A 12,480-nucleotide genomic window follows, 5' to 3' on the forward strand; every position below is an offset into this window, starting at 1 on the left:
GTCACAAGTTGGGGAGTACTAGTTAACACTAAATACGAGAAAACTGACACTGAAACACATTCCAAAGAACATAATCCACATGTTTACCCTTTCTCATAATGGAGACTTTATTCATAATTCAGGACCAGGATCAAACTTTGAAACAATTTTTGATTCTTCTGATTTACACAATGAGGGAGGCTTTATCACACAGAGGGGAGCAGCTGAGGCAGTTGAGAGATCTTGTGAATATAATGCAAGTGAAGTTCCTTCTACCAAATGTTAAACCAGAATGTATGTCAACATAGAATATTCACAGTGGAGAAACCCTATGAATCTAATGAACACTGGGGGAAAAATCTCTAGAAATCAGTTCTCAGAGTTACTTGAAAAATACAGCAGACCAAAAAAAAAAAAATCTTTATACATTAATGAATATGGCAATTTCTCTCTAGGAATGGAGAACTCACAAAACATCAGAAAACTGATACCACAGAGAAAGCCTATAAATGTAATGAATGTGAAAAGTCCTTCTGCCAGAAGTCTGCTCTCATAGTACATCAGCACACTCACTCAAAGGACAAACCCAGCGAATGTGGCAAATCTGCCCCTAGGAATGGAGACCTCACGAGGCAACAGAAAACTCAAACCAGAGAGAAAACCTATGAATGTAAAGAATGTAAGAAAACTTTCTACCACCTGTCATCTCTCAGTAGACATCTGAGAACCCATGCAGGGGAGAAACCGTATGAATGTAATCAGTGTGAGAAGTCCTTCTACCAGAAGCCACACCTCATGGAACATCAGAAAACACACACAGGAGAGAAACCCTATGAATGTACTGAATGTGGGAAGTTCTTCTATGTTAAGGCATACCTCATGGTGCATCAGAAAACACACACAGGGGAGAAACCCTATGAATGTAAGGAATGTAGGAAATCCTTTTCCCAGAAGTCACACCTCACAGTACATCAGAGAACACATACAGGGGAGAAACCCTATAAATGTAAGGAGTGTGGGAAATTCTTCTCTAGAAATTCTCACCTCAAAACTCATCAGAGAACCCACACGGGAGAAAAACCCTATGAATGTAAGGAATGTGGGAAATGCTTCTACCAGAAGTCAGCCCTAACAGTACATCAGCGAACTCACACAGGGGAGAAACCCTTTGAATGTAGCAAATGTGGAAAAAACTTCTACTATAAATCAGACCTCACTAAACATCAGAGAAAGCACACAGGGGAGAAGCCCTATGAATGTAGCGAATGTGGGAAATCTTTCTCTGTGAATTCAGTCCTCAGATTACATCAGAGGACTCACACAGGAGAGAAACCCTACGAATGTAAGGACTGTGGGAAATCCTTCTCTCAGAAGTCACATTTTATCATACATCAGAGAAAACACACAGGAGAGAAACCCTATGAATGTCAGGAGTGCAGGAAAACTTTTATCCAGAAATCAAAACTCACTGCACATCAGAAGACACACACAGAAGGGGAAAGCTAATGAATAGTATAAATTGGGAAATTCTGTCTGAATTCGTTCTTGAGAATAATCAGATAATTACATAAGGCATCTTATGGAATATCAATACAGGAAAATTTCAGCCACAATGTTTCTTCACAGAGGGAAATTCTATAAATGTTAGGAAATGTTACCTATACATCAGACTTTACTAAATATCAGACAACACAGACGGCAGAAACACTACAAATAGCAAAACATGAGGGAAACCTTTCTTTCAGAAGTCATACTTTATTGTACAACACAGAAATCACACAAAAGAGAAATCCTGTAAGTAAAATGTATGTCAGGAAATTTCCTATCAGGGTGGCCATCATTTAAACATCCAGTAGCTCACAGGAGTGATAAATTCCTGTCAGTATCATGAGCATTCAGAAATCTTTTTATGTCAGATGGACTCATACTAGAACCCTCAGAGGGGATAATCACAAAGATTGCAACATACATGGAAGGCTTTATCAAGAAATGTTTTGGTGAATGTTAGATTGCTGATACAAAGTACAGAATCTTTCTAGATATTTTAAATATGTGAAAGCTTTTTAACAAACATTCTAAGAGAATCTGTACTGAGGGAAACATTTGTAGTAGAAGTCATGGTGCAGAGATGTGATTACAAGGTGGTGGTTTTTCTTTTAAAGAAACCTGCAAATGTCTAAATATATAAAGCTTTTTAAAAAGTACAAATAAATTGAATAACTAGGTGACATCACTAAACACACGTGAAGAGTCCTTTAATATGCAGGACTTCTGTGTGAATGTCAGTGTGCCACAGGACACAAATTGTGGGTGTTGTGCATGTGAACCCATCCATAATCGTACCTAGGGAAGTACGTAACCTTAGTTCAGTAACTTTTGTGTATATGAAGATATCTCTCGTTAGTCTCAGCAGTGACTCCTGTTGTTAATATAATGTGTATTTAAGTGTTACATTCTTTTAAAATTATGATGTATCTTTTTCTCTTATTTCCTGACAGTTTTAAATGGATGTAGACATTACTGAACTAATCCTTCAGAAAAAGCTAAAGATGTTTTGTAACATTTTCAGCTGTCTCATGGTCAGCTAAATTTTACATTAGGGATACATTTATTTATAGGATAGACCTGAGTTTATTTTTTAAAACCGCTGAAAACACTACACAATTAAGAAAAAATAATGCTATGTAAAGAAATTATCTGTCTTAATGTCAACGTTTTAGCAAGGTGCAGTGTTACCTGCATTTGTATTTTATATGAGAGTCCTAAATGGTCTTCACTACTTTTTTCTTCTTAAGTAGCAACATGACATGGAAGTTAGGAGTGTGGACTCTGGACTCCTGCGTAGGCTCAGTTTCTAGCATGAGGCATTCCACTTACCTCTCTGTGCCTCAGTTTCCTTTTCTATAAACGAGAAGTGATAGTAATAATATGTTAAGATTGCTTTGAGGTGTAAATGAGTTAACTCTCTTAAAGCACTTAGAATAGTGTCTGAGACACAAGAAGAGCTATCTGTTAGACAGTATCGTTATTTTCATTTGTACTCCTTGAATTATGCTGCAAAAAATAAAAGGTTGGCTGCCAACATTCATTCCCCCACTTCATTGCTGTGGTGCCTTGGTTTGGTTTGGTTGTACGTTTTCCCACAAGTGATTCAGATCTGGCCCACTGCAAGCTAAGAATGGTTTTACATTTCTAAATGGTTAAAAAAAACTTAAACTGTATCTTGTGACATGTGAAAATTCTATGATTTTTCAAATTTATCCATAAATACAAGTTTTATTAGAACACCAAAAAAAAAAAAAACCCATTTTTTTCTGTTTTGCCTGTCACATTACAATAGCAGAGCCCAGTAGCCCTCAGAGAAAACCGTACGGCCCACAGAGCGTAACTTAGTTACTCTCTGGGGCTTTACAAGTTTTTCTCAGAACTGAAAACATCACAACCAATGTCAAGATACTTTTATGTATGGTATTTGTTTAGAAATGATGCAAATAGCAATTTGTGGGTGGGTGTATTTTTGCAATATATTTATTATATGCATTATATTTATAGGATACAAACATAAGCATTAGAATTTTTTTCCAAAGAAATGTGTTTTACCTTCTGTCATATCAAAGCAAATTTCCTGATGAAATATAGCAGTAAATGTATGAAGTAAACATTGTCTAAATTAAATTGTTAATTGATCACTAACCACAGTAGTCCTATATTTTCTTCCAAGTCAGTGGCCAATTTTTCCTGTATCATTTTGTAATTTTCTTACTATCTCAAGGTAAAATACATCTTTACGTCATACTTAATTAGTGCAATGCAATGACAAAACTTATAGTACCCACCTCCACCAGCTACATTACTATTACTAGTATTACTACATTACTAGTAAAATTACTTTATTGCCCACTCTTCATATCATCATGCCGTCTCATTTCCCCTTCCCAATGAAGATGACTTTCATGCTGTTCAACTTTCTAGTCATGCCTTCTTCTGATTTGTCTGATATTTAAAACTAATGAGCACCTATTATGATATTTAGTGATTGCATATATCTTAAATATACTTTATATTTATATAACTTCTGAATATGCCACGGTAAATATTGATACCAGTATTCTATTCAGTTCTGACGTGAGCATACTATCTTGATGGAGGTTTAAGAGGAATCTTAATCCCTTTATAGTTCTTTATTTCAGCATGTTGTGAAAGCAAATACATTGGACTTCTCAATCCTTCCTTGGCTTCTCAATCAAAAATAAAAATTAGTACTTTCTGGGGACAGTTCAATAGCTGTAGCAAATCTGCTATTAAGGGTAAAGCCTGTACTAATGAAAATACTTTTAAAAAAATAATCCTCTGATAAGAATAAAGTGTTTCTAGTCTCCAAATTCAGGAGAGCCTGGATACTGTTTCTTGGCCATAGCCTCAAACCATGAATTAGTAACCACCAAACCTGCTGAATCAGAGACAGTTGATCAGAATTGATACCAATTAATTGGAGGAAATGTCTCATCAGTACACATGCTTATGAAGATCAGCCAATCTGCGACAGCTCCCTATTTCTGAAAGTCAATGAACAGCAGCTTTCTCTCTGACCATGCTCTGGAAAGTCAGCAAGTCAGTCAGTTAGCTACAGCCTCACTCCAGTGACTACACTTTTACAACCTGAAAGACAGGCAGTCAGTGCCTCAACACTCCTGCTTTGCAAAGTCCACCAATCCCTGAATACGCCATTTCCCAAAACCTTGTATCATTTCTTACTTTCTTTGATTTACAACTATGGGCCTCCTTTGGTTAATCTGATGGTCAAAGATGGACAATATCCATTCCTTCCCACATGCTATTCATAAGATGCAGATTCATTTTCCCATCCTCTGGTATCTGGACTGGCCTTGTGACTTGTTCTGGCAAATCAGCATGTGGCAGAAGTTCCAGGCCTTCCTACCCTTTAGGAAGTGTGATAGCTTCCATTTTCCTTCTTGGAGCAAATCATCATACAAAAAAAAGTTCAACTAGTCTGAGATCATCAAGCTGTGAAAAGACTCAAACTATGGGGGGGTGAAACCCCACAATGTCAAGACATGTGAGTGAAGGTGTTTTAGACCTTCCAGCCTAGTCCCATCGGCTAAATGCTAGCTGAATGAGAGGCTCCAAGCTAAGGCCAAGTGGAGCAGAAAAACTACCCACTCACTCTATCTACAAGGAAACAATAAATTGTTGTTTTAAGCTGTTAAGTTTTAGGTGTTCTGTTACACAGTAATAGATAACAGAAACAAAAGCATAAATCAAGCTTTTGCTTCAGGTGTTGAATAGTTAGCCTCCTTCACATTAATAGTTGTGCAGCATAAGTAGCCCTTAGAAGTTTTGCCACCAATAATACTAAAATGACAGTTGTTTAATCTGATTTCTAAAAAAGACTTATCCAAAAACAACAATCTGTCCCCATGACAGATAAGCAATCTTGGCTAAATTAGACTATCTCATACTGCATGGTGTCACCCTAACTATATCCAGAACTTGAAACTTAGTATAGCAAAGAATAAACCCCAACGGCAGGGGAAGATTATCCATATATTTATTTTTTTAACAATAAAGATTTTACCCAAGAGATTCAACAGGTGACCAGATCTTGCCTTACCTGTAAAGTTTATATGTGGCTTGGGACCCTCTTTCATTATAGCTCTGGGCTGTAAAGGTGTGTGTAGCTGAGAGGTGCAAGGCCTCAGCTGATATAGGGCAGGGGAAATATTAGGTTGGTGCGAGAGTTAGTTAAGGAGGTGGCTGGGGCTGGAACTGGTTGGTTTGCATTTGAAAGACATGCTCCAAGACTGTCTCTAGCCCTTTGCTATCTCTAAGAATTGGCTAGCAGTGGGATAGGCAGTCTCTCCCTGGCCAGCAAGCTTTTTAAGATCAAAACATCATAAAACATACTAAAAATTTAAAAAAATTATTAATATACTATGCTTTGAAAAAAGTTTAATATTTCCTAGCCTAAAGTTCTACAACTATTCCTAATGATAAAGACCATGAGATTATACCTTAAAATCCCTATAAGTTCTCATAAAATTGTTACTGAACGATCTGAGACTTGGTTTGAATTTTCCCCTCACGTGTGAGACTCCAAATTGAGATTATCAGATATCTAATGTCATGTACACAGTGATATGCCCAAGAGGTGAAAACTGCATTTCTAAAAGTGAAGTTATCAGAAACATCTCTATTTATATAATGAGATTCAATATGTTGAAAGAGACACTAATCAGTGTCAGACTTCAAATCACATGAAAAAGGACAATTTCCTATATTTGTATTCTTATTTATAAATGAAAGCTACAAGAATAAAACCATGGCTAAAACTACCAGAATGTGGGATCCATTATTTCTGACCTTGGAACAAATAACAAAACAGCTTAAATTGTACAGGCCCTGCAAACTAAAATTCACTTGCTAGAGCAATACTAAGAAATAAAATGGATGTTGAATATTGCACAGAAAAGAGAACACGTGGCCGGTTTCCAGATGCTTAAATGTTACACAGCCAGTAACATCAGCCGACATTAAACTATGCTTCTGTGTTAAAGAGACTAAAGGCTTCATGGTGAAAACTGGTTTGACCAAAATGAGGAAAACTGAGAAATTCTAATGAGGGAAATGCTATAGATCTGGTCTAATGGAATTTCTAATCAAAGGACACTCACTCACATGTATTATACAGAGACAACCTGTTGCATGTACTCAGTTGTTAAACTCTCAAGTTTTTTCAGAGTTTCCATCAAAACTAACTCATATTCTTGGATGTCCTGCCTAGCTTGCCTAAAGACAGACTTTCCAGACTGATCTCTCTTAGCTGCTAACTACTCAGTTTACCTAAAAAATAGAAAAATAAGATTCATTGTTCCCACTGTATCTGTGATTTCCCATTTGTCCTCACCTATAAATCCTGTATCTTAGCACAGCTTTCTGAATGAGTAAATTTATATGCAGGAAGCTAAATAGCTAAAAAAAAAAAAATTCTGTTAAAGCAGTTCTTTGACAGAATATTTACTCCCTAATCATAGACAAAAATTCAGAGGTTCCAACATCATAAGCAACAGCTCGTGCCTTTATCTCATCATCCCCGTGGCCTGAGATTCTGCCCCTTCCCCTCAGCCTCTTGTCACACTGTGGGGGCGGTCCTTGCAAGGTTGTTACCTTCCCATCTCACATGTTTGTCACAAGACTGGCCTCAGCTTTTCAGAGAGTGCTCGCCTGTTTGTTTCATCCTAGAATTCTCCTTATGGGAGCTTAAGTTTGGCCAAAATTTCCCCAGAACAGAGAATGAGAGCAACCAGAAGTGGTGGGAGATCCTAGTACCTCAGGCCATCCCTGCCTCTTCTAGGAGCAAAATGTCTGGGCACATTGAGCTAGAGAACCACCATTTCTAGAAATCTTCATGACTGCTATCCTCGGTGCCACCAGTCCAATTCCCAGGAGGCACTAGGGCCAGGGGAGGTGTAAGGTTCTAAGCTACAGACCCTTTTAGGGTACAGGAAGACTGGTTACTTTAAAAATACAATATTTCATACAAACAGAAAAGAATAGAGAGTAACACGATGACCTCCCCTTGTTAACAAGGAAAAATTTATAAAAACCTCAGCCCATGCGTGTCTTTGCAAAATCATTCTCTGACCTCTAGCTTTTTCCAGCCTCAACAACTATTCTAAATCTGGTGTTTTATCAGTCTTCTCTATTTATTTATACTTTTACTCTATATGTTTTTATCTATAAATAGTATACATATGTTTTGCTTTGCAATTTTTTTTATCAATTTTGGTAACATGTATGCTCTTCTAAAACTTGCTATGTTTCTTCAATTCTGTAGTTTTGAGATTAACCCATGTTGATCTGTGTAGCTTAAGTTGATTATTTTTCCATTGTATAATACTCTACCTTATAAAACTATAAAACTACAATATTTTCAGTTGAACATTTACTTTCCAATTTTTCATTACTTAAATCATGAAACATAATTTCACTATGTGAAATATAGTAAGATGATACATATCAGTATTATAGTGAAATATAATTTTTGCTCATGTCTTTTGCAAATGAGTAAGAATTTCCTTATAGAGTGTTTTAAACATTCTTTTCAAAACTCCTAACTCACCATAAGAAATAATTTATTATACTTCATGACCCAACACATCCACAAACACTTAAATTAATTAATTTGAAGATTTTTATTGAGTACCTACCATTCATCAGAAACTATTTTAGGCACTGAGGAAATAGTAGTGAATAAAAACATCTCTACCCTATTGATGATTGTATTATAGTGGTGGGCAGGGGCTGAGGGGAGAACAGACTAAGAAATACCAAAAAGTAAAATACACAGTAGATGAGGTGGCCAGAGCTATTTTTAAAAAGACAGAAGGGAATTATAAAGAGGGCATTCAATTTTAAAAGGGTAGTCAGGGAAAGTCTCACTGAAAAATGACATTCCAGCAAATAGTTGAAGAATGAAGTGGTGAACTTTTGGATACATGTGGGAATATATTACATGTGACTATATGCTATATTCAATAATGTAATTATATATACTTATATAATATTTACATATCTATCAGTAAATGAATAATATATTTATACCAACTGAAACATTTGTGTTTCATGAAAAAATACCATTTCTATCCATGATATGTTTAATATTTTCTAATCAATTCTGTTCTGTTTTACCCTTTTTCTTATTGATATGAACACTTCTATAAGTCTTAGACAGATTGTTTCTCTAGATAAGTTTTTTTCTATTTTTTTAACTTCAGTCCACTCTTAAGCAGAGTACTTTTCTTCAATGACAATAAAAACATAAAGGTATATGTCATATATTCAACAACTTTTTAGCACTTACAAGGTATTAGGCACTATTCCTGGCATAGAGTTTATAGCAGTGAACAAAAGAAAACTCCATGCCCTCATGGAGGTTTTATTCTAGTTGGGGAAGACATGATAGGGGTAAAAATGTAAGATACTTGTTATATGGTGGATTGTGATAAGTTCTAGGAGGAAAACCTAGGAAAGAAAGCTAGAGAATTGATGAGGGTGGGTGGAGGAGGTGTTCATATAGTGTGTGGTCAAGGAGGTTCTCACTGATGTTACACTTGAGAAAAAACTCGAGGGGTACAGGGAATGAGCAATGTTGATAAATGTGCAGTAAAAGCATTAAAGACAAGAAAAAAATACAGTACATACAAATACAATCGAAAAAACATATATCCTAAAAATGTTTCTGGAAAGAATTCCCCCACTACTTAAAGTGCACTCCATTTTATATTCTATTCCAATCTTATGTATGAAAACATTTTACCCAAATCCACTGAAAGAGTTTCACAGCATATTAATAAGTATTACTTCACAGTTTTAAAATCAAATCTGCATTAGTTACAAAGAGGTATGGGATTGCTGGGTCATAGGATTGGTGCTCTCAATAGCCATTTTTTGGGGTCCAGATGGTAAGGAATGAACTAGTGAGGGGGGCATTGGTACCAATGAGCTTAATGGTGACTGTCCTCTGTAGACCAAGATTAATGGTAGGAGATGCTGCTATGGAATTAGTCTCACGAATGTCATTGGAGATGATGGAATTTTGAAACAGCAGAAGCCACATAGCAGCACTAACAGTCAAAAGCAAAGTGAGTATAAATACTATAAAGGGCACCGGGCCAAAATGGTAAGTAGGAGGCCTCAATCCACAGGGATCTGTGACAGTGGCTTATAGACCATCGTGAGACAGTTAGTAGCCAGTGAGGATACCACCTGACTTATTTAATTGAAAAAAACCAACACTGTCCTCACTTGGGGGACAGTAAGTCCTCACATGGAGTGTCTTACACCATGGCTATCTTAATTTTCCTTTTCTCATCACAATATATTTCTTCATCCCCTTAATTATCATGCAATTCTAGAGACATCATGATCCAGACTCTTGATAATATTAGATTAGCTATAGCAAATGGCAAGAACCTTAGACAGTATGGTAAGAAATATGAGCAAAACAGAGTGGGGCATAGATGCAAAATATAGGCAAGGACTTACCACATTTGTGAAGCTTGTAGAGATACAGTGTTCTGGGGTGTGCTGAGACATCTCCTCCAAGGCAAAGAACAAATCACTACACCTGCAACCCCTACTCTGAGAACGAGATAAAGGGGAGAGGTAAGCCTCTTTGGATTTTAGAGCTGACACGTAGCTCTTGACCACACTGCCTGGCCTAGTCCATTAAGGCTGCTGAGACAGAATACCAAAGACAGGGCAGCTTATAAACAACAGAAATCTACTGCTTACAGTTCCGGAGGCTGGGAAACCCACAATCAAGGCAGAGCAGATTATACACCTGGGAAGGGTCCGCTTCCTCCTCGACTGCCATCTTTCTACTGTGTCCTCACATAGTGGAAGGGGCAAGGGAACTCCCTGGGGACTCTTTTTGCTCCACCCTCGACCTGATCACCCCCCAAGACCTTCATCTCCCAATACCATCACATGTGAATTTGATGGGGACACATTCAGAATATAGCACTGCTCCAACCAACTTATTGCCTATTTGAGGCAATAAGCCCTAGAGCAAGCGATGATTCTTCAGAAAGGACCAGACTATGGCATATGCTGCCCTACCATTCAGGCCATATATGACAGAGCCCATGTCTTTTGCTAAATAAAGACTACTGTGTGCAAACTCTGGGAGCCACAATAGGAGAGTCACAGTGAAAACCCCTAGGCTTCCTGTGGCTAGACAATACATTTTGCAATAAAGAGCACTTCCCTATTTGCAAAGGAGCTCTTGGAATGCCCCATGCCCTCTTATAGACAGTGTCTGACCAAGGCAAGTAACTATGCAAATAAAGATGCCATCAGATATATCCAGCCTTATAAGAAGCCTTGTAGCTGGAGCAGCAATTTATTGTATGATAGAAGTGTAAAATTTCCACAGAGCACAAGTGAATTACACACAGAGGTGGCCCAGACCTGTGTGTTACCTACCACCGTTGCCTCTCCCCTCACTCACACGTATGGCCTTGTGGAAGTTTCCTGTGGCCAGCTGACAGAGGAGGATAAAAACTAGGCCTATCTTATGGCTGTATTAGCTCAAAATGATAGTGAAAGTTTAAAAATGAACTGTTTGCTGTACCACGATCCCCCTGAGGTATGTGCCTGCCTGGGGTGAGGGAACATCCTTTCAGTGTGCATATCTTTGAGCTTTGAGCACTAAACCTTGTCATCAACTTTAGGTACAGGAAACATGGTCTGAAGTATGAATACACAAGAATTCCTTAGTGGGAGCAAATACCTTGCTGACTAGGAAACCAGGAAAAGTGAGATGAGAAAATTAGAGACAAGGTGATCTGGGTGACCTATAGGAGTGCACACAGGTACATGGCTCTTTGTGTTTTGTGTCTACTGCCACCTGAAAGGAGACACTAAACAACCAGCTCAATAGAATGACTCGTCCAATAAGTATCAGAAAACCTGTGCCCTCAGCCTCCCCAGAGTTTGCACAATGAGCTTGTTAAAGGAACAGTAATGGTGGCAGAAGTGGAGGCTGTACATGGGCCCAACAACACACACTCCCTCTTCCAAAGCTGATTTAGTGACTGCTGCTGCCAAACGTCTGACCTAGCTAACAGCAGAAACCCATGCTGGGTTCTCAGCATAGTACCGTACTTCAAGGAGTCCAATTAGCTAGCAATTGGTAGCAAATTGGTTACATTGGACCCCTTCCATCCTGGAAGGAACAGCAGTTCATTTTACTCGGGGCTGGTAAGTATTTGAGGCATCAGCTTCTTTTTCCTCTACCAGTTCCTCTACCAGTACCCCTGTTGAAGAACTGGCTCACAAAACATCTGATACACTGACCTGGGACCCCACTTACATTTTCTTAAACCAATGAACACATTTCAAGGTGAAGGAGGTACATCAATGGGCATATGACTACATCACTTGGAAGATGGTTTCATAACAGAAGATTGGAATGATCTCTTCGAACCTTAGCTAAGTCACTGCTATGGACAAAAAGTATCCATCCCAAATTTACATGTTGAAACCCTAATCCCCAGTGTTATATTTGGAGATGGGATCTTTGGGGGGTAAATATGCACTGAGGGTGGAGGGCTCATGATAGAAGACACACAAGAGACCTTGCTCTCTCTTTTTGCTGTCCATCATGTGAAGATACAATGAGAAGACAAACCAAGAGCTGGGACAGATGCCACACACCAGATCCGCCAGCATCTTGATCTTAGACTTCCCAGCCTCCAGAACTGTGACAAATAAATTGTTGTTTAAGCCACCGAGTCCATGGTAATTTGTTATAGCAGCCCCCACTGACTAAGATGGTTACCAGCTGGAAGTGATATCCTATAAAATTTGAGTGCTTTCCTTTACCCCGTATACGTTTGTCCCATGGCTGTTATATTGTGCTTTGTTCCTAGTAGCCAGAATGGATCTAGGAACCAAGAGATGGAAGTAGGATTGGCC

At 38.1% G+C, this 12,480-nt stretch overlaps 1 protein-coding gene across 4 annotated transcripts in view; it reads left to right on the forward strand.

The window, feature by feature from the left end:
• Positions 1-3,672, forward strand: part of ZNF25 (zinc finger protein 25) — a 29,980-nt gene extending 26,308 nt beyond the window's left edge. For all 4 annotated transcript variants that reach the window (XM_031460894.2, XM_031460897.2, XM_031460896.2 and 1 more), the window contains one exon: positions 435-3,672. In XM_031460894.2, coding sequence (XP_031316754.1) covers positions 435-1,485 — 1,051 coding nt within the window. In that variant the 3' untranslated portion in view covers positions 1,486-3,672. The remainder of the gene's footprint in view (positions 1-434) is intronic.
• Positions 3,673-12,480: the final 8,808 nt, after the last annotated feature.

The sequence above is a fragment of the Camelus dromedarius genome, chromosome 8 (assembly GCF_036321535.1).
Source record: "Camelus dromedarius isolate mCamDro1 chromosome 8, mCamDro1.pat, whole genome shotgun sequence".
Classification (NCBI taxonomy): domain Eukaryota; kingdom Metazoa; phylum Chordata; class Mammalia; order Artiodactyla; family Camelidae; genus Camelus; species Camelus dromedarius.